Source organism: Terrapene carolina, unplaced genomic scaffold (assembly GCF_002925995.2).
Source record: "Terrapene carolina triunguis isolate 2854851 unplaced genomic scaffold, T_m_triunguis-2.0 Scaffold406, whole genome shotgun sequence".
Classification (NCBI taxonomy): domain Eukaryota; kingdom Metazoa; phylum Chordata; order Testudines; family Emydidae; genus Terrapene; species Terrapene triunguis.
In genome coordinates this window covers 3,162,530-3,185,271 of record NW_020664757.1, presented here as the reverse complement: position 1 = coordinate 3,185,271, position 22,742 = coordinate 3,162,530, and the positions used below count along the sequence as shown (strand labels likewise).

At 46.5% G+C, this 22,742-nt stretch overlaps 1 protein-coding gene across 1 annotated transcript in view; it reads left to right on the top strand.

Annotated features, from left to right (window-relative positions):
* The window catches only part of DNAH14 (dynein axonemal heavy chain 14), a 439,459-nt gene that overhangs the window by 236,104 nt on the left and 180,613 nt on the right, over window positions 1-22,742 (top strand). Inside the window, 6 exon segments of the mRNA XM_029912981.1 lie at window positions 3,833-3,953; window positions 4,771-5,015; window positions 6,334-6,450; window positions 19,176-19,334; window positions 20,300-20,432; window positions 21,049-21,131. Coding sequence (XP_029768841.1) covers window positions 3,833-3,953; window positions 4,771-5,015; window positions 6,334-6,450; window positions 19,176-19,334; window positions 20,300-20,432; window positions 21,049-21,131 — 858 coding nt within the window.

The window sequence follows — 22,742 nt, the reverse complement described above, 5'->3', positions numbered from 1 at the left end:
CTCTATGGCATCTCTGCAAGACTTGCCTTTACTGGAAATAGGTATTGCAGCTATCTGGAGCTCCTTACACATCTTTACAAGACATTACGCTTTGGTGGAGTGTAGAAGGGCTCGGCCGAGGCTCGTCCCTCCGCGTGGCTGTGAGGTATCCCACCGCCTCGCAATAGCTCGCTATGGGCCCAAGCCCTGGGTCAGGGCTGGCCAGTAAACAAACAAGCGCTCAGGCCTTTAGGCAGGGGCTGAGCCAATAGTTCAGTAGAAGCCCAGGCCCTGGGTCAGGGCGGGGCAGCAAACACACAGTCAGGAGCTCAGGCCTTTAGGCAGGGGCTGAGCCAATAGTTCAGTATGAGCCCAGGCCCTAGGTCAGGGCGGGGCAGCAAACAAACAGTCAGGAGCTCAGGCTTCTGAGCGTCTGGTGTGAGGGGGAGACTGCCACCCGTGAGTGGGGTGGCAGGGGGGACGCAGGCCCACCTGCTCCACTGCGTCCCTGCCCGGGGCCCTAACAGCGGCAGAAGACTCGCTTCTGTGTCAGTGGGGATCCTGACCGCAACACACTGACATTGGTTCTGGCCCTGCTGCGGCCAGGCCAGGGTCGGCTGCCCCCGGGCTACTTCCGGACTCCCCCTCGTAAGGTACCTGGGTTTGGCCGGTGTCCTCGGCGGTTTCCAGCACCACCAGTTCCTCCGGGTAGCTGGCTAGGGGTAGGCTCGGCTGCTCCTCAGGGTAGCTGGCGAGGGGTAGGCTTGGCTGGCCCGGCCAGTCCTCGGGTCGGCCGCAGCCTGCCGGCGTTTCCCAACCCGGAGCTAGGCCACAGGCATCTGGCCTCTCCGGCGGCTCGCTTTCAAGTGAGCTCTGCAGCGGGGCTTTTCTACTTCCTGTCCTGTGCTGTGACCTCTGGGGGGCAGGCGCAGGACCCACTGGCTCCGCCCACGTTGGTGCTAGGGGAGGCTCGTCCCTCTGTGGGGCTGTGGGGTATCCCACCGCCTCGCTACATGGAGTCTTCTACTTCTGATATAACTGTAGGGACAGCAATATTACAGACAGTCATTACGTCTGCATCTTCTCATCCACCTCCTGTTTGACCACTGCTTACTAATTTCCCACATGTGGAATTCACATAGGGACCATCACTTGAAGAAGAAATGGAGATTACTTACTTGTTACTACGGGAGGTTCTTTGAGATATGTGGTACCTGTCTGTATTCCACTACTCGCCTTCCGTCACCCCTGCTGCAGATCATAATTAGATTTGCAGTAGAAGAGGAACTGGAGAGGTGTTGGTCTGCACCGCCCTTTGTACTCCTGGTTCAGAGCATGAGAACAACTGTGCATGTGCAGACCACCTGACACTGCTTACTAAAAATCTCTGAATTCAGGTGCATAGTGTGCATGAAAACCCATGTGTGGAATACAGATAGGGGCCACACATCTCAAAGACCCTCCAGTAGTAACAGTAAGTAAGCATCCTTAATTTTGTCACTTAAGGCCTGATTCTACCACCTTTGCTCATGTTGAAAAGTATATTATTCTTGAAATAATTACACAGAAATCAGTGCAACTATTTATTTAGTGAAGTATTATTCAGAATGAGTACAGATGACAGAATTGTGACCCTACTTACACTTGCCTCTATTATAAAGTATTTTCTTTCCATACTTATTTCTAATAAGCTGTAAATATTTCACATTGTTCTTTTTTAGTTTGGTTTGGGTGAAGAGTTAAAATATAAATACTTTAAAAATTCTATTTAGATTAATATATATGAAAACATATGTTGTATTTGAAATGATGTAGACTTTTTTTGTTGTTCTTTTATTATCTTTTTGGAAACCAGAGATTAGGTTTTTATATTATTTCAATCATTTAATAAAATTCTAACAGATATGTAATTGGTAAATAATACAAGTTCGGTGCAACATACAGTACGTTGGATATTATAGTCCCTAGGAAATACAGAGCATAATATTAGTATATTTCATAGTTTCATAGAGTTTAAGGCCAGAAGGGATCATCAGATAATCTAGTCAGACCTTCCGTATGTCACAGGCCACCATATTTCACTGAGACACCCCTCTATTTGGTCTACTTTGGTCTAGATAAACTGTGTGTACCACAGTCAAAGAACAAGGTGCCACCAATGCCTGAGGTGCCTGCAGTGGCAGGGAAATGATTAGGTGAGATATGGCAAGATAATCCCAGCAGGCAAACCATGCCACGTGCTACAGAGGAAGGTAGAAGAAACTCAAGGCCCTTGCCAATCTGACCTTGGAGAAAATTCCTTCCCAATCCCATATCTGGTGATCAATATGCACCTAAGCATTTGATGAAGACACACCAGAAAGGCATTTAGAAAGAGAATTAACTGTACCATTTCAGAACACTGCTCTACCTCATCCAGTGCCCTGTCTTCTGCTGTGGCCAATCTCTGATGACTCAGAAGAAAATGGGCACAGAATATATCAATTGTGCACTGGGGGTGGGGGGAATTTCAGCAGATTATTTTAATGCAGAACTGCAAGTATTATGAGCACATTAAGGGCAGTGCAGTCAATCCTGTTCTCCCCATAGCCCATGAAAGAAGGGAATGAACAGGTTGACTCATAACCTTACAGATTTCAAGGCCAGAACAGACCCTATGACCATACATCCTGAGCCCCTGCACATACAGGTCATAGAATTTCTCCCAGAAGCTGAAATAAAGCATATATTTAAAATATATCTGTTCTCATTTTAAATGTTCCAAGTGATAGTGAATTCACCATCTTGCCTCACATGGCAAGTCTGTATGTGGAGCTGGCACAGAGCCCCGTGCTTTGGTGCATGCAGGGAGTGCGGAGTCCCCCAGTGTCCTCTGTGTAGTTCCATTGCAATTATGCTACATTGGGGGCTATTTTTGTCCCTTACTCTCCTAAGTGAATTTTACTCATAAAGAAACCTATGTATGCTATGATTCAACTTTATTTGTCTTCAGTCCTTGTTAATCCAAATGAACTCCTATCAGTCTGAGAAAAAAAATTATTACAATTATACAACCAATTGTATGGTAAAGAAAAATCTGATACTAGTTAATGCTATTCTTGTTAACTAACACCACTAAAATTAAAATGGATAAAGTTCAACTACCACCTCTGATTCCCTAATGACCTGACTCTGCACAGTATATTGTCAATCTTCAGAATAACTCATGCCTAGCATTCTTGATTCTGACTTATGAGCTCAGTCATCCCCCAATGTCTTAACCACCTGCTTTCCTACAGAGGAACAACCAGCTCCACAGTTACTGGTTGTAGTGCTTCCTAAGAGCAGAAGTAGTTAAGTAGATGAGCTTCTTGTCACCCATTCTCCATGTCTTCTGATTCTCCATCTTATCTGTCCTTTCCACAAAGGGCACCATATTCTGTAAGAGTTACTAGTAACCTAGCAATGCATCCAGACTTATAGGTACAGAGGAAGAACAGAAAGCTGAAAGATTTCATATGTGTAGAATGTTGTTTATGTTTTATGTGTACATCAATTAGGTAGAACATTTTTTTTTCTATTCCTGTGTTGGTAGAAGCAAAAAAGGACCTTTCACTGCAGTCAGTCATTTGAATTATTTTCTAGAGTAAATTATGATCAAGTCATACAAAATTATTTGGTAAAACATAGTTCCAATGTCAATCCAACATCTTCAAAGCAGTTGCCTTTTGACATTCCATAAAATTTGTAATGCAAATGAGAAGTTTCAAAGTTGATTGCCTAGCAAACTAAAATTAGTACAACTGTAGTTTGTGTAATCTTATAAACTTATTTCATACATATGTCAAATGATGTCTTCTGACTTTTTTTTTAGGTGTTGAACGTCAGGACTCTGTTGCAGGTACTTCAAAAGTGTCCCAGACCCAGTATCTCAGCTCTAAACTGACAGTTGAAGCCAAAGCACTAATTGCAAAGGCCCCAGTAGAAAAGAAAAGGTCAGCCAATGGATTTAGATTTGTTAACAATGAGCCATTATTCTTTCAAGAAAAGACAAACCCCTTGATAAACAGTGCATTAATTCAAATTGGATAATTAGGAGTTGGCAAATAACATTAGTTTTCCTTGCATCTTAAAGAACAGGCTACCACAAGGTTCTATGTTGGCCCTAACTTTGTTTAATGTCTGCATGTCAAATCTTTTCCAAACTACAACCTCAAAGTGTGTGTATACTAGTGATATCTGCCTGGCTGCGCAAACTGAGATGTTGGATGAAACTAACTAGATGATTGTTTACAGTTTTCTTTAATTCAAGAATTTAGAGAACGATCTGAACTTTATACCTGAGCCCCAATAAGGACGGTCTCTTGTGCATTCCTCCAGAATAATTATTTAGTGAACACGTGTGATCGTGTTCTGTGTCCCTCAACCCATTCATGACCACCAGCCAAACTACTGTATCTTGGAATTATGTTAGACCACAGTCTCACACTGAAACAGCACCTCACAGTGTATTAGAAAAAGTGGAGTAATACTTTTAACATATCATGTCTTACTGGGGCTTTTTGAGAACCCTTGGCAGCAGTACTACAGAATTATTTACCGTCTGGTACTCAACAAGTGTGTAATATGTTGCATGCCACTTGGCTATTAGTAACCATGCATGTCTTTTGAAAATGTCACCCTACCAGTCCTTATGTTTATAAACCTACTTGGTGCATATTAACAATTTATAACATATAAATTAATTACTTGCAATGAAGCAGTTGACTACAATAGTAATAGCCTGTTATAATATTACTGAACTTACTTCTTTCTCATTGATCCCAGGGAAGATCAGAAATGGTTTTTGGAAAAGTATCCTGATAAATTGCCATCATTGTTAGAGAAACTGTATGTCTTTGCATTTACTTGGGCAGTTGGAGGAGTTTTAAGACGAGAGACTGATTATGAGGAAGAGTCTCTGATTGGCATAAATACCAAAGATGAGTCTCTTGTAACTGTAACACGTGGTTTCAGTAACTTTGTTCGTGATATATTTGAAGGAGAATCACCTATTGGTAAGTTTTGCTATATGTAGTATACTACATACCATTCATTAATTTTATGGTATTTCTATTATAATTAGTTTGAATTTTTAGAACCAAATCTTATAAATAAAAAAATTTCATGTTTGGACTTAAAAGCCACATATTATATATATGGTTTTGTACATTTTCTAAAATGTTTAGTACTAAAAAACTAAAGAAGATCAAACTAGCTGAATAATTATCTGTTTTCAAAGTCCCAGATTTTCTCCCAAAAATAATTTGTGTAATTATCATATTCAGACAAAGTCAGAGTCATTAATAATACTGTGATTGGGAGAGGTGAAGTTGTCAGGGTAGGCCAGCCATGATTTCCACTTTGGCTGATTGCTGAAAAACTGTTCACAAAGCAGCAGAAAATACATGTAGTTCCAGAGTTGCTAGTCAGTTTAAATTTAGAAGGCTCATTCATTTAGAGTATGTCTACACTGCAAAGAAACACTTGTGGCAGGATACATATACACTGCAATTAGACCCCCATGGCTGGCCTGTGGTAGCTGGCTTGGGATTGTGCTAAGGGACTGTTTAATGGTGGTGTAGACATTTGGGCTCAGGCTGCAGCCCAAGCTCTGGAACCATGCCACCTCACAGGGTCCTAGAGCCTGGGCTCCAGCCCGAGCCCGAATGTCTACACCATAACTAAATAGCCCCTTGGCCTGAGCCCTGTGAGCATGAATCAGCTGGCATCGGCCAGCCACAGGTTTGTAATTATAGTGTAAACATACCATCAGTGCCCCAGTCTGGTGCCTTTGGTTTGCAAGACTTGCACTATGGGGCTAAAAATAGCAGTGTAGACATTCCCACTTGGGCTGAAGCCCAGGCTCTGAGATCCACCTCCCTTTCCAGATTTCAGAGCTCAGGCTTCAGCCTGAGCAAGCATGTCTACACTGCTATTTTAGTCCCATAGCATGAGCCCAAGACAGTAGACAAGGCTCTGAGACTCGCTGCCATGGGGTTTTTTTCAGTGTGGCATACCCTTAGAGATAATCAAAATGTATTTTTGACCTTGCAATGAGTGGTAAGAAGGAGAGATGATTAAAGTGTTTTTTAAAAATCTAGAAATATATGTACACATATTTCATTTCTTTGAGAAATAAGCTATATTGACTATTGTTCAGTTGTTTAGCTTTACATCACCACACTTAGAGGCAGTTGAACAATATGAAATCTCTAAATTTTCTGGGCAGATCCTCAGCTGGTGTAAATTGTCATAACTCTTTGACATCAAATTCTAATGTGCACCAGCTAAGGATTTGTCTCTCTGCTTCAATATCTGTTTACAACTTCACAGGCATTCAGTTCCCAGCTGGAGACAGGGTTATCTTTGAGTATTTTGTGGATTTACAAACAGGTGACTTTGCACCCTGGACAGACTTAGTTCCTACCACTCAGTTTCTAATTCAACAAGGTAAGATTCCTCAGTGAAAATCTTTAGTACTGTATGTCTACTTTATTATCTCTGGGAGGATCTTTTTTCCCTTTAAATATAGTGCTTACAAAAATGAAAGATTCACACCACTGTTTATCCTCAGAACAAATACAGTATTGTTAGTGATGGTGTAAACTGTCCCCTGGGTGTTCATCGAGCATACCTCAAATTTGACTTGGAGACACCACCTGCATGGATGAGAGGATAGTTCAGTTTTTTGTAATCATCCATTTCTTAATGTCTGTGCCGAGACAGACGACAACATTCTCCTTCAAGTTATGGTCTCTGTATGTATTCACTCAAGGTGCACATGCGCTTCACATGCCTGAGACCTGAAGATTGTTCACTAGCAGAGTCCTTTGGTCTGCGCCTGTGCCCTTCTCCTCCTCATGTTCCAAACCAAGGCTATAAGGAGTGGTGCAGACCAACGACCTCTCTATTTCCTTTCTATCGCCTGTGGTCTGAGGCAGAGCTTGTCTAGTATCCGCAGCTTTAGCTAACATTCTTTATTTTAGTGTAAGCAGTTGTAAATAGTTTGGCCTGCTCTTTTATATAAGTTTATTCTAGGGTTAGAGATAGGTTTAGAAGCCAGAGGTCTGGAATATCCCTGCCCTCTCTCACACTTCCCTGTGCAGAGTACCTAGTATGCCCAAGACCCCAGGATTCAAGATCTGTGTGATCTGCCCCCAGACCTTCCTGGTCAGCGACAACCACTTGACTGTATTGCCTTGCGGAAGCTCACATCCCCTCTATGTATAATATCTGCTGCTCCTTCCCTCACCGAATCCATAAATCCCGTAATTTCAGACTTAGAAGATTCCTGATGGATTGCTCAATGAGGCCTTGATCCAACCCATAAGACCCCCTCTATATCAGGCAGAAGTGTCGAGAAGTGCCCCTTCGAGCACGGTTGTCTCCAGCTCCAGAACTGCTGAGAGCAAAGTGAAGGACTTTAGCAAACAAAGCAAACATGAATAGGGTACGGGTAAATTCTCTCATAAGAATAAATGTGAGAAATCTCGCTCTAAGTCCTCATCTAAGAAAAGGACTTCTTCCCAGACCCCTTCTGACTCAGGTGATATTCTGTGCCCAGCTACATGTGTGTCAGGCGCTCACAAGGAGCCAAGGGACCAGTTTCTCAGCGCTGAGAACCAAAAATGCCCTGTGAATGTCAACTGCTGAAGGAGTGAAACCATTCTCGGTACCAGTAAGGGAAAGGAGCAAGTGGATGCCTCCTCCACCAATGGTACCAGTTTGCAGGGAGGAGGAGTTGTTGATACCAAGAACTGCCATTCACCCAAAACTGGCACCACCAGCACCGCCAAGGGTGTGTACTGTTTGTACCCCAGCAATAAGGTCAGATACACTATCCCAGAGTACCCTACAATCTCTGCAGACTCAGAGTTGCCAGTAGTGTCAGATCTGGTCCTTGCCTACACTATTGGTTCATCATTCAGTAGTGCCATCTACCAGCTGAGCCATAGTAAGACCACCACCAGTACTGATGGTCCTGCCTGTCCACACAGAGGATTTGTACTCCTCCATTGAATCTGGGGTCAGTGGGAGAGCTTCACAGGTCTTATCAAGGTGGGAAGTCGGCCCCAACAGAGGCTCTAAGATTTAATGGGCACCTTCCCACTCCCACAGGAGAGACTACCCAGTTCCTCGGAGGGACCATTACCTCCCACCATTACCTCTGTGATCCCTCTCAATGGCTTTAATGGAGTTCCTGGGGTCCTTATATGAGACATCCTGAATACAGAAAAAGAGTCAAGGCATATATCCACACATGGGGAAGAATCCCAACCCACTCTGGAACACTCCAAGGAAGAGAGACAATCTGACCGCGGGGTTATCATCATCCTCACTAGGTGTGTAGGTCTCATCAGCCTCACTGTCACCAGCAGACAACTATAGACAATGCCAGGATCTTCTAAGAAAAATCACTCTAGATCCTCATGGAAGAAATACAGGATATCATAAATTACTGGATATCCTCCAGAGCTTGGGTCATAGTAAGGTGGCATTGCCAATCTGTGAGGCTATCTTAGAGCCAGCCAAAATGGTCTGGCATACTCCAGCCACCTATGCTTCCACTCCAAAAAGAATGGAGAAGAAGTATTTTGTACTGTCTAAAGGGGCATAATACTGTTTCTTACACCCTGCTCCAGACTCTTTAGTGGTGCAGCCTGTCACCCAAAAGGAACAAGCAACACCAACACAGATCTGCACTCACAGATAGGGAGACAAACATCTAGACCTCTTTAGGGAAAATAACTTCATTTCTGACACTTTACAGTTCTGCACAGTAATCTACCGGTTTTAATGGCAAAGTATGCTTTTATTAATTATAATAAGGTCTCTAAATTCATCAACTAGCTGCCTCCAGAACACAAACTTCACTTTCACATAGTCATTGAAGAGGGTATATTGATAGCCAGGTCTGCCTTCCAGGCTTCAGTAGATGCAGCTGATACAGCCTCCTGCTTGGTGGCAACATCTGTAGTCATGAGACAGGCTTTGTGGCTCTGATCCTCTAGATTTCCCAAAAAGTGTGGCGGATTTGTCCTTCAAAGGAAATTCTCCCCCTGCACCACAGATGAAATGCCCTAAGCCTCAGTCTTACTGACAACAGCAGCCACTTGACCCTTTTACAAGCAGAAAGCTATGAGCTTCCTAGAAAACACCAAAGAATACAGTACAGTAAGCAGAACATTCCCCCTTTGTTCTCCTTCCAGGCCCAGTCTCCCACTGAATAAGCCTTTGACAGCACTGTCAAGAGCTGTAAAAGAGTCCTCCTGCTAAATCTACCTGTACCGGATTCCCATACCCTCAGTGACAGCCACCTTATCCTCGGCATGGCACTATAAAACATCAGACAAATGGGTTCTGGAAACCATCACCACTAGTTATATAATAAAGTTTCCGTCCATTCCCCCTTTAAAACCCTCTCCCTCATCCCTCTCTAGGGACTCCTCTCACAAGAGATGCTCAGACAGGGAGTAGATTCTCTGCTCCATCTGGAAGCCATAAAGCCAGAACCATTCCAACACAAGGGGAAAGAATCTTACTAAAGTTATTTCCTTATCCCCAAGAAGAAGGAGGCTGGAGGCCCATACTAGATTTCAAACAGTTTAATGTCTTCATCCTTCACCTGAGATTCAGAATGATCACTCTGGCCTCTATAATCCTCTCACTAAACTAGAGTACTTGGTTTACAGCTCTCAATTTAAAGGATGCTTATTTTCACATAGATATCCACCCTGCACACAGGAAATTCCTGTGATTTATCATCATTACCAATACAGAGTGCTCCCCTTCCACCTCTTGACAGCTCAGCAAGTCTTCACAAAGGACTTGTCGGTAGTGGCAGCGTAGCTGTGTCATCGGGACACATCAATGTTCCTGTACCTAGAAGACTGACTGGTTGTGAGAAAGTCATGCCAGGAAGTACAAGTTGCAACTCTGTCCCTAATCTGACCCCTACAATTATAGGAGTGAAAGAAGAAAAGTAAAAAGTAAAAGCAGAAAAGTTCACGTTAGCTCCCACATAGACTATAGACTTTATGGGAGTGATCTTGGATTCAAATGTGGCCAAAGCATACCTACCTCAGTGCCAGTTCCAAGCTATGAAGGACCTCATCTCTCAACTTTGATTGAGCCCTCAGATGACAGTACGATCCTGTCTTGTCCTCATAGGCCACATGGCCTCATTATATATGTGACTCCTTTTGCGAGACTTTGTCTGTGATGTCTACATACGTGGTTGCAGACAATCTATTTGCCAAGCAAGCGCAATCTGGAGAAGTTGTTCTTGGTTCTCCACTGGCTTTTGACAGCACTCACCTGGGCAGGAAAACCTGAAGATAATGTGCATAGTGCTTCTCTTCATCATCCACCACCCACAAAAAGGTTAATTATGGACTCCTCCCTACTAGGTTGCACAAAGTGCCTGAAGCTTGCAATGTTTTTATCCATCCATCCAGACACTGCATGTTTAGGTTATGTTGGACAATGTGGCAAACTGTTTATTATATCAACAAATATGAAGGAGCAAGGTCCACCCTTCTTTACATAAAGGCTGTCAATATATGGAATTGATGCATCTGCCTCTAGGCAGTACACCTTCTAGAGATGCAGAGCGCTCTGGCAGACAGCCTCAGCAGACATTTCTCCAAAGACAATGAGTGGGAAGTATGCAACTCAGCTGTTTGGAGCATTATTCAATGGGGACTCCTACCAGAATCTTTCTTCTGATGCTGAAACCTACCCCAATACGTCACCTCAATTCTCGTCCTGTCAGCATTAATGAATTCCCCATTCAAACATTTAGCCTCATGTTACTTCACTCATCTACCTATGAAAGTTGCTTTTCTGGTTGCAATCACCTCAGCCAGAAGAGTAGGTGAGCAGAGTCCCTTATGATGAACCCTCCCTGTATGGTGTTTCATAAGGATAAGGTTTCCTTCAGGTAACATTCTAAATTCATTCCAAAAGTAATCTTAGGATTCCATCTGAACCAGGTCATACACTTATCTGTCTTCTGTCAGAAGCCCCATGCATCCAGAGAGGACAGGAAGCTCTACTTTCTGGAATATCTGTTGAGCCTTGGACTTCTACCTACAGAAGTGCAGTAATGCTTAAATACCTTTAAAAATGTGGGCCCTACTGTTCAAATCAGATGCTCAGTTTGGTAGTGCAGTGCTTGAATCTATATCTAATTAGGACACTGACTCCCACCACCCATTGATGGGGTACTATTTGCCAAACTAGCCAAAGAGAGGGAATATGCAGAGGACACTCAAAAAGAAGTGAAGACTTCTTACTTGTGATGAGTTTTTCACGGTTGACTCTGCATATACACACTCCCCACCCACCTTTCTCTCTTCCTCAGAGTCCTAATAAAATCACTGCAGTGACAATGGAAGAAACTCAGACAATAGCAGGTGCCATGCTCCCTTTTATAGCTTTATCCTCAGAACATTCAGGAACTCTAAAGGGAGGAGCAGGAGGAGGCAAATGAGCACTCCAATGACATTGCTATGAGAAGTTTCAATCATCTAGGCTGCCCCCGAAGAGTATGAATATGCAGAGTCTGTCTCAAAAAACTGGTTACAGATAACTTCTATTTCTCTTGACCCACTGAGGCAGCTGTTCTCCTGTAGAACAACACAATCTACAATATCCCAGGGACATTCTTGAGTTTTATAGATAAGGTGTTTTTTATGTGAAAGTGCTTGAACTGTGGAATGACCCATCAAAGGAGATGAGACTAGTTCAAGCCAGACCATTTTCAGAGTGTGCTGCAAGACTTACTACAATAACTCAGACAATGACAATGAATTGTAAGTGGAACAAAAAACAAAACCCAAACAAAAAACACAGTAAGCAAAGACTGCCAAACATGGGGAAATCAAATAACAGAATACTACGGACATCTAGTGTATGGAATTCAAATATGCAGTGATAAGGACCATATAAATATTTTAGATTCTAAGCTACACAAGTACCCAGTCCTGCAAGCACTTCCACGTGAATAACTTATGCATGTGAATGGACTCTCTTAGTTTAAAGCGACTTGTTTTTAAAGCAATACATTCTTACAAAAAAAAATCTGAATTTTGTATTTTTACTACTTTGTTTATAAAACAGATGTATTATTTCTCTTGTAATATCACCTTTTTTGTAAGAAAATATGCAGTTTTTATCTGTCTGTCTATCTGTAGTACATACTACAGATGGATAGGTCAAAGTAATATAATTAAGTAAAATGTGCTAATAATGTCAGTGACTACTGGTGTTTCAAAACTGTTTCACTTCTGCTTATAAAGTTCCTGCTGTGAATAATACTACAATGTTATACGCCTTTTAGCAGATATTTTGCAGAGATTAATTTTGCTTTGTGACAAAATATCTTGTCATGCATTTCATAGCTCTCCAGGTAAAATTATTATTTTATTTATTTTTTTATAGTGCCTACAGATATTCAGAGAGCTATAGTAAGTCATGGTCTCCGCACTGATCTTTGTGTACCGAGCTCATCATTGTGGTATCTCAGATCAGAATTTCTGATTCTGCTCCTACTTCCACTTGCATGGAACCTGTAGACCCGGCTTCCCCAACATGGTGACATGATTACCAGTATTGATATTGTTTAAGATCAGACACACTGACATCCATAGCAAGGGATTTCTTTCAAGGGCTAATTCATAGCAAGACACCAAATGGCCAGTCAAACAGAGAATTGAAAGAATATGAGGCACATTCGCTTGTCACTTACATTTATCCTTGAACAGCTGGGCCAACTACATTTCTCGCAGGAAGAGCAGAAGGAAGCATAGCAGGCTTCAAGCTCAGCTGCTGCTCTTTCTCCCTCCCAGTTTGTGAAGAGCAGCCCCTGCTCCTCTCTCCTTCTCCTTACCCCCAAAAGTAACCATCAGCTCTTGAGCAGCTCAGCTCCCTCCCTTAGAGGAGGCACAGCCGAGGACCTTTTGGGTGGTAGCACCAATGGACCCCTGCAGAGATGTAGAGCCCAGTGTAAATTAATTCAGTAGCAGGAAGAGGGCAGCATTAACTGAATTGTATTGGGAAGGAGGAATGGAAAGAATGTGTTCAGTATGGAGGCAGCATGGGCAGAAAACAACATAATTTCTGAGTTCTTCCTCAAGTGATTGCTCCTGTGTATTCCACAGTAGGTGTGCGTGCTCACCACGTGCACCGGTGCCGGAAGTTTTCTTAGCAGTACCCGTAGGAAGGGAGCACCGCTGCGACCCCTGGAGTGGCGCCTCTATATCGCGCTATAAGGGGAGCTGCGCACTCCCCCCACCCTCAGTTCCTTCTTGCCGCCAGTGAAGGTAGTCGGAACTTTGTGCTCCAGCTTTGCTGTAGCGCTTCTAGTAGCCTTAGTAGTACTCAGCTTCTCCAATAGTTGGATAACTTCTTAGTTAGTAGCCTGGTGCGGGGCATGCCCCTTGCCCCAGACTTCAAGTCGTGCGACTCCTGTCACAGTTCTGTGCCAAGAAGTGACCCGCACACTCAGTGTCTTTGCTGCTTGGGCGAGACTCACGTAATCGATCGCTGTAAAATCTGTAGGTCGTTCAAGCCTCGCACTAAATGTGAGAGAGATATCTGGCTCCGGGCCCTGCTAATGGAATCTGTGTTGGCCCCGGCACCGGTGCGCCAATCGGACTCGGCACCGGGTACCGTGTCCTCGGTGCAGAGCGAGGCACCCTCCAGCAGCCGGCACCGCTCACCCGCTAAGAAGCCAGGGAAGACTCAGCGGCGCCGACAAAAGGACGGGTGAGGCCGAACCCGAGTTGGGCAGCCCACTATCCCCCTGGGGACCCAGACCTCCGACTCGTGCTGAGCGGAGTAGCCCGGTCCCGACCGCGCATGCCACTCCCGCGGTGAGAATGCCGTCGACGCCGGAGGCTGCACAGGCCGTGCGTGACATCCTCTCCCTTCCGGTGCCGGGTGCGCCGCTCGAGGGAAGCCGCCGTTGGGAGCACACCAGCCCTCCCCGGCAAGACATAGTCCGTGCTCCAAGGAGTGTGCGCTGCCCCATTCGACGAGGTCCTCACATAGCTTGCGTCAGCCCTTCACCCCACTCAGACTGGCTGACTCGCCCGCACGGGAGTCTCGACGGTCCTCCACTCCCCACCGGGAGCACAGGTACCGAGACAAGTGGCGTCGACGCTCCTCTTCGAATCGGAGCTACAGGAGCAGATCCCGACGCCATCATTATAGACGCTCGGGCTCGAGTGCCCGCTCCGCCAGACACCATGGTCGGAACTCCCCTCGAGTGTTACCGGCATTGAAGAGTCGTAGCTACAATCGCCGGGATGACTATGAGAGCAGCACTTCAGTCGAGTACCGCTCCTCGTCATCGTCGAGGTCCAGATCTCGGGGTTGGCACCAGCATGACCGTAGACGCTACCGCCGCTCCTACGGCACCGTGCGGTCAACGGCGGCCTCGGCACCCAGCTGCCCAGCCCCAAGCCGCACCGGCCCCCAAGAGCAGCCTGCACCGCTCGGCACCCAAGCCGGTCAGTGGCAAGGGGCACCGTGGCAGGGCCAATGGTGTCAGTGGGGACCGTGGCTGCAATTGTCTGCCCAGGCGAGACCCCGCTTAGTAGCCGGAGTGTCCCAGGCCCATTCCGTCTCCCCGCCTTGACAGAGTCAAAAGCCGATGGGCACCGAACCGGCGGCACTGGGCCCAGACTCGGTCTTGGGAGTCAAACCACCGGCACCTCCCGACGCCAGCCCCCTCACCGGCACTGGAGGAGACCATAATGGCCCCTCCATCTATTATACAAGAGGACTTTAAAGCTCATCAGGAGCTCCTCAAAAGGGTAGCCTCGAATCTCCATCTCCAGGCTGAGGAGATGGAGGAGCCGTCGGACACCCTTTTCAATGTGCTGTCCTCCTCGGCACCGGGCCGTGTGGCCCTACCTCTCCACCAAGGGGTAGCCAACATATCGACTGCCCTGTGGCAGACCCCAACTTCCTTGGTGCCCATCTCCAAGAAAGCGGAGAGAAAGTACTTTGTTCAGCTAAGGGACATGAGTACCTGTACTCCCACCCGGCACCCAACTCTTTGGTGGTGGAGTCAGTCAACCATCGGGAACGCCACGGTCAGCCTGCACCCACCCCCAAGGACAAAGACGCCAGGAGACTTGATTCTTTTGGCAGGAAGGTTTATTCTTCCGCGAGCTTTCAACTTAGGGTGGCCAACCACCAAGCCCTGTTGAGCCGCTATGATTTTAATTTGTGGGGGTCTCTACCGAAGTTCGAGCCTCTTCTCCCAGAGCGGGACAAAAAAGAGTTCAAGGCTCTGGTTGAAGAAGGGGCTGCAGCGGCGAAAGCAGCCCTCCATGCTGCCTCGGACGCGGCCGACACGGCAGCCCGTTCTATGGCCTCGGCCATATCTATGCGACGGGCGTCGTGGCTTCTCCTGTCTGGGCTATCTGCAGATTCCCAGTCTCTGATGCAGGACCTTCCCTTCGATGGGAAAGCGTTGTTTGCAGACCAAACCGATGTTCGCCTGCATGGGATGAAAGACTCCCGTACCACCCTGCAAACTCTGGGCCTATATGTTCTGCCAGCGAAGGACAAACCTAGGCCGCAGACCTCCGCTCCTCCCGCTAGGGGCAGATATGAACCCCCTCCTAAGCAACCGAGGGAGCAGAGACGCAGGTCTCAGCGTCAGTCCCACTCGGCCCCGTGACCAGGCCCCTCGAAGGGCAAGAGGCAGGGCAAGAGGCGGGGGAAGAGACGGTTTTGACTCTTTGCGGGGGGCCACCGGGCCTGTTGCCACGGACGCCCCCCAGTTAATAAAGTTTGTGTTCTGCAACCATTTATCTGCATTCCGAGTGCAGTGGTCCTGTATAATGTCGGACCAGTGGGTCCTCAGCACAATTTCCAGGGGCTACATGTTGCAGTTTGTCTCACCCCCTCTCCACCACCCCCCGCCCCGGGAGGACCTCGGGGACCCGGGACATGCCCCCCTTCTAAACCAAGAGATGGCGCGCCTCCTCGACCTGGGCACGGCGGAGAGGGTACCGGTAGAATTTCAGGGCAAGGGGTTTTACTCCCCGTATTTCCTGATCCCAAAGGCGAAAAGCGGGCTCTGGCCCATCCTGGACCTGCGGAAGCTCAACAGGTTTATGGTCCGTTACAAGTTCCGCAGGGTATCCCTGACCTCCATCATCCCCTCCTTGGACCCGGGGGATTGATTTGCGTCCTTGGACCTCCAGGATGCGTATTTCCACATCCATATTTTCGAGGGTCACAGGCGCTTCCTCCGCTTCCTGGTAGGGTGGGACCATTACCAGTTTGCGGTCCTCCCTTTTGGTCTTTCCATGGCCCCCATGGTTTTTACCAAATGCATGGCAGTGGTGGCAGCCCACCTCTGGAGGAACGGGATGCAAATTTTCCCTTACCTGGACGATTGGCTCTTCAAGGGCAACTCCCGGTCCCAGGTACAGGCCCAGATGCAATTCCTGCTGTCCACATGCATAGGTCTGGGCCTAGTGGTGAACAAGGCCAAGTCCACGTTAGTACCGGTTCAGCGCATACACTTCATAGGGGCTCTGCTAGACTCCCTAGAGGGCACAGCCTCTCTTCCCCGGGACAGGTTCGAGACACTCAAAAGTCTCGTAGCCTCGGTCACGGCCTTCCCCGTGATGACGGCAAGGGTGTGCCTTTAAATCCTAGGTCACATGGCAGCATGCACGTCCGTGGTGCGACATGCCAGACTCAGAATGAGGCCCCTCCAACTCTGGTTGGCCTCCCAGTATTCCCAGTCCCGGGAGAGCCTGGACAAGGTGGTCACGATGCCACCCAACGGTTTGGCCGCTCTGCAATGGTGGTCTCTCCCGAGCAATATGCTAAACGGGATCCCCTTCCGGGAACTCCCTCCCTCTCTAGACCTGGTGTCAGATGCCTTGGACCTGGGCTGGGGAGCCCATATAGGGGACATTCAAACCCAAGGCACATGGTCGATCTTGGAATTGTCTCTGCACATAAAGGTCAGGGAACTCAGGGCAGTATGCCTGGTGTGCATAGCGTTCAGTTTGCACCTTCGCAGGAAGGCGGTCAGAGTCCTCATGGACAACACGACCGTGATGTATTACATCAACAGGCGGGGGGGCATGCGTTCCTTGGCCCTGTGCCGGGAAGCCCCGGACCTATGGGAGTTTTGCATAGCCCTCAATATCTCCCTACGGGCCTTCCATCTACCCGGCGCACGCAATGTGCGAGCCGATCACCTCAGCAGGGTGTTTATCCATCAATACGAGTGGTCACTCCACAGGGAGGTCGCCCGACAGCTCTTCTGAGTGTGGGGAGCTCCTGGGTCGACCTCTTTGCTACTGCCCAGAACCAACGCTGCCCCCAGTTCTGCTCCAGGGCAGGGGCAGAAAGGGGGGCGATCTCGGACGCATTCCTCCTCCGGTGGTCAGGCCAACTGTTCTATGCCTTTCCACCGTTTCCACTGATACGCAAGGTCCTGCAGAAAGTAAAGGCAGACAGGTCGAGAGTTATCCTCATAGCCCCGGATTGGGCCCACCAGCATTGGTACGGGACCCTTCTGCAACTGTAGCGGCCCCCCCGTGGAGGCTGCCGCTCCACGCGGATCTCCTCTCCCAGGAGAGGGGATGCCTTCTCCATCCCAACCTGGCCGCGCTTCACTTGACAGCGTGGTTGCTCCATGGTTAAACGAGGAGGAGGGAAGGTGGTCGGAGGATGTCAGACAAATTCTGCTGGAGAGCAGAAAGCCGTCTGCACAACGGATCTACCTTGCCAAATGGTTTAGGTTTTCTAGGTGGGCGGGGGAGCGGGGCGCCTCCCCGTCATCCACATCCCTCTAACTTATTCTAGATTACCTCCTGTCCCTTAGGACCCAAGGTCTAGCTCCGGCCTCTGTCAGGGTACATTTAACGGCCATTTCAGCCTTTCACCCTCCGGTGCACGGTCACTTGGTTTTTTCCCATGAGATGACCTCCCGCTTTTTAAAGGGACTAGACCGTACATTTCCTTACGCCAGGGCCCCGGTCCCGCAATGGGATCTGAACCTAGTGCTATCCCGCCTCACGGGTCCTCCCTTTGAGCCCTTGGCCACATGTTCCTGGTCCCATCTGTCCTGGAAAGTGGCATTCTTGGTGGCTATCACCTCAGCCCGTCGGGTCTCGGAGCTTAGGGCCTTGACCTCGGAACCCCCGTATACGGTCTTCCATAGGGATAAAGTCCAGCTTCCACACCCTGCGTTTCTCCCCAAGGTGGTCTCCGCCTTCCATATGGATCAGGACATTTTCTTACTGGTACTCTGTCCTAAGCCCCATTCCTCCAACGAGGAATGCCGCCTACACACGCTAGACGTACGTAGGGTGCTGGTCTTTTACCTGGACCGAACCAGGCCATTCAGGAAATCCTCGCAACTGTTTGTTGCATCAGCCGAGCATATGAGAGGGCAACCAGTCTCCACCCAGCGCCTTTCCCGCTGGATCACCTCGTGCATATGCACGTGTTACGACTTGCCAGGGGTTCCCCTGCCGCCTATCATAAAGGTGCATTCTACGAGAGCGCAGGCCTCGTCGGCCGCCTATGTAGCCCACATCCCTATCCAGGACATATGTAGGGCTGCCACGTGGTCCTCTGTCCACACTTTTTCCTCGCACTATGCGATCGTCTCCCAAGCACAGGATGACGCCGGGTTTGGTAGGGTGGACCTCCATCCCGCTAACCTTTAAACTCCTACCCACCTCCATCAGATATAGCTTGGAGTCACCTACTGTGGAATACACAGGAGCAATCACTCGAATAAGAAAGGACAGTTACCTGTTTCGTAACTGGCATTCTTCAAGATGTGTTGCTCTTGTCTATTCCACATCCCACCCTCCTTCCCCTCTGTCGGAGTTGTCTGGCAAGAAGGAACCGAGGGTGGGAGGAGTGCGCAGCTCCCCTTATAGCGCGATATAGAGGCGCCACTCCAGGGGTCGCAGCGGTGCTCCCCTCCTACGGGTACTGCTAAGGGAAAAACTTCTGGCACCGGTGAACATGGCGAGCACGCACACCTACTGTAGAATAGACAGGAGCAACACATCTCGAAGAACGCCAGTTACGGAACAGGTAACTGTCCTTTCCTTAATCAATACAAAGATTAAAAAATCAGAAATTAAAAGTAAACAATCTATTTTTTTATTCAGAGACTACATCGTTTTCTGATTCCCTGAGATCTGGGAGTAATAAAGATGTGAACCCTGGAAGAAGAGATACTCTAAAGCTTATACCCAATATGGAAACAATTTGCTATTCTTTTCTAACAAGCCTTCTTTTAATGAATAAACATCCAGTACTTATCACAGGTAACAAACTCTTAACTTCTTAAAACAAAGAAAATACTGTAGTCTGTTAAATAAATTATTCACATCCAAATAGATTTTAAACAAAATACAGACATAGGAATTCCTATCCATTTACTCCCTTTAGCCTAGTTTGCTTTGTTTGATAAGTTTTATTTAATACTTTATTAACCCCTTCTCCACATAGGAAAAGCTGAAAATAGTATAAGTTGACACCTTATATATAGCATATGCATAAGAAAGGACTGATGGTATCCGAATCTTCCAGTATCCGATTCTGTCGCACTTACTCATGTCGAGTAGTACCTTACTCCACAAAATACCCTATTAGAATCAGTGGGACTACTCACAAAAGGTATTACTCAATGTCAGTGATGGTGACAGAATCTGTCCCACAGAAAGATGATGGGATTTAAGCCGTTCTCAACAAAAAGCATTTAGCAAAATGGTGGATGAATAGCAACCATGAATAGAACGTTTGAACAGCTTTTGATGAATTGACTTCCAGAAAAACTGTGAGGATGAGCCCTAAACTCACTCCTGAATCTGCAGCATCTCCTGTTGCTTTCCCAGCTCCTTTTTCCCCATGTGTAGGGATAGTATATAATCTAAAGCTACACTTGAATGTAATCTTTGACTTTCAGGTCTTAAGTTGTCCGTTAAGAGAGAGCTGAAAACAGACATAGCTTGGGTAGGAGTACTCATGCACAGAATGAAAACATTCCAACTTGAACATCGCAGCTCCCCTGTGGTAGCATTTTCTAAAACATAATATTCTTATCAGTTTTTCTCGTTTGTATATTTAAGAAAATACTGAAAGGTATAAAACAAACAGTGATTTAACATGTGCAATAGCAGTAATAGTGCGCAGATTATGAATTCATGTTTTGGCACACAGTTTTGCCATGCCTATTAATGAAAATTTGAGCTTAAGTGTCTCCATTCTCTGTGTCTTTGGGTTTTTTTAGGCGACTCTGGTATTGGGAAGACTGCCATGATTCAAAATATGCTTGAAAGACTTCAGAAACAAGGGGGATTCTTTGTAAAATCAGGAACAATTTTAGGAGATGTCGTCTTACATAATGAAATTAAAAAAGCAAGGTTGTAGATGGCTTTCCAGTTTTACATTTTTCATCAGTATTTAATATCATAGGAAGTAATACAGTCAAACTTTCCTTAGGATTGATAATGAATAAATAATAGACATTAATTATAGCATTGTGGTAAGTTATACTATACTTATAGTGCTGTTGAGGCAGCATTTTTATTTTAAACCCCCATTTTCAAGTGCTTTAACTTTCTGGAAAAAAGTAATATTTTAGCCAAAATAACTTATGCTTGTTCTTAGCTCAAAGATGAATTTGTTTGAGTTTTGTGAAATTCCATTAGTTTACATTTTTTAAAAACCCTGTTTTTCATGTAATGAGAAATTTTCCAGATTTTGTATGTGGCCAGATTGAAAAATGTGTTAAAATTTAAATTAAACTTTTTTTAAAAAGTAATAATAGTCTTCACTGAGAGCAAACTATTTTCAATACCAAAAGGAGAAGTACCTGAAAAATGTTGATATAGTTCTCACAATGGCACTTTGAATAACAATGTATAAATTCTCATCCTGAAGAAAAAAGATTTATTTCATTACTCTGTATTATTTCTTCATGGCACTTAAGTTACAAAAATCAATTGTGTTTTTTCCTACTCGTGTCTTCCTGATCAGCATGTTAAAGAATTCCAGTTACCTAACATTTGATATGCCCCAAGATGCTCAGAAGACAGTGTGGCCCTCAACTGGAGACTTGGGTATGTGATGACATTCATTTTTAAAAGGTTTTAGGACCAATTTTATTGGAATAATTTTGCATCTCTAACTAAACTTTGGAGCAAAATGTTGCGGGCAGTTAATTACACCAACATCTGATCCCAGTTAATTGTCTAACCATTTGAACTGTGGGTGCAAACTGTACCTGCAGAAAAAGAGGTTGAGCTGAAGTCTGTCTGATAATCTGGCCTTCACAACTAAAAATGACTGTAAAATTGTATTAATTAGTAGCAAGCTCTATCCTAGTGCTGTACTTTTATTATAAATATAAACATTTGAATATTTATGTGACATTGGTAGCAGAACTGAGAATACAGGCATCAAAATTAGCTCAAGAACTCAATCCATGATAAGCTTCTACATGAGTGACACCAAAATAAACCAAGCTTTTCATCACTATTTTATTTCAATTTGATTGGAGGGACAAAGCTTGTAAACTATGTGTGTGGTTGTTACATTTTATTGGTGTGAAAATCTGTTTGAAAAATGCAAGTAGACTTCAGCAAAGTCTTTTGGATTTTGCATCTAAGTGCATCTATAAAGATATTTCTGATCACTTATATAAAATTTCCAAGAAATATACAGCACAAAAATGTATTTATTTAAAATTTATCTAAGTATGCAGTAGTACAGTGGATCCCAAACTTGTTCCGCCGCTTGTGCAGGGAAAGCCCCTGGCGGGCCGGGCCGGGTTGCTTACCTGCCGCATCCACAGGTTCGGCCGATCGCGGCTCCCAGTAGGGTGACCAGACAGCAAATGTGAAAAATCGGGAGAGGGGGTGGGGGGTAATAGGAGCCTATATAAGAAAAAGACCCAAAAATCGGGACTGTCCCTACCAAATCGGGACATCTGGTCACCCTAGCTCCCAGTAGCCGCGGTTCACTGCTCCAGGCCAATGGGAGCTGTGGGAAGCGGCGCAGTCCGAGGGACGTGCTGTCCGCCGCTTCCCGCAGCTCCCATTGGCCTGGATTGGCGAACCACGGCCACTGGGAGCTGCGATCGGCCGAACCTGCGGACGCTGCAGGTAAACAAACCGGCCCGGCCTGCCAGGGGCTTTCCCTGCACAAGTGGCGGAACAAGTTTGGGAACCACTGCTATAGTAGATTCACCCGCAGGGATGAAATAAAGACCACAATCACTCATTCACGCAAAAGCCAGGTTAAATAGATCAGCCATGCACCATCTGAGCTGAAAGTCAATGAGCTTACTTTCTTTAGGACTAACAGAGGAAGTAAAATCTAGCACTGAGATTCCTGCCTCTAGTCCAGGGATGGGCAAACTACGTGGGATTGCCAACCCCGTGGCGCTGCGGGGCTAAGGCAGGCACCGTGCGTGCCCTGGTCCCGCGTCGCCCACAGAAGCAGCCAGCACCATGTCCCTGCGGCCCCTGGGGGGGGGGGCAGAGGGCTCCACACACTGCCCTCACCTGCAGGTACCTCCCCTGAAGCTTCCATTGGTCGCTTCTGGGGGCAACGCGGGGCCAGGGCAGACAGGGAGCCTGACTTAGCCCTGCTGTGCGCTGCTGCCACCCCGGAGCCGCTCAAGGTAAGTGGCGCCAGCCCGGAGCCCGCACCCCGAACCCTTTCCCTGA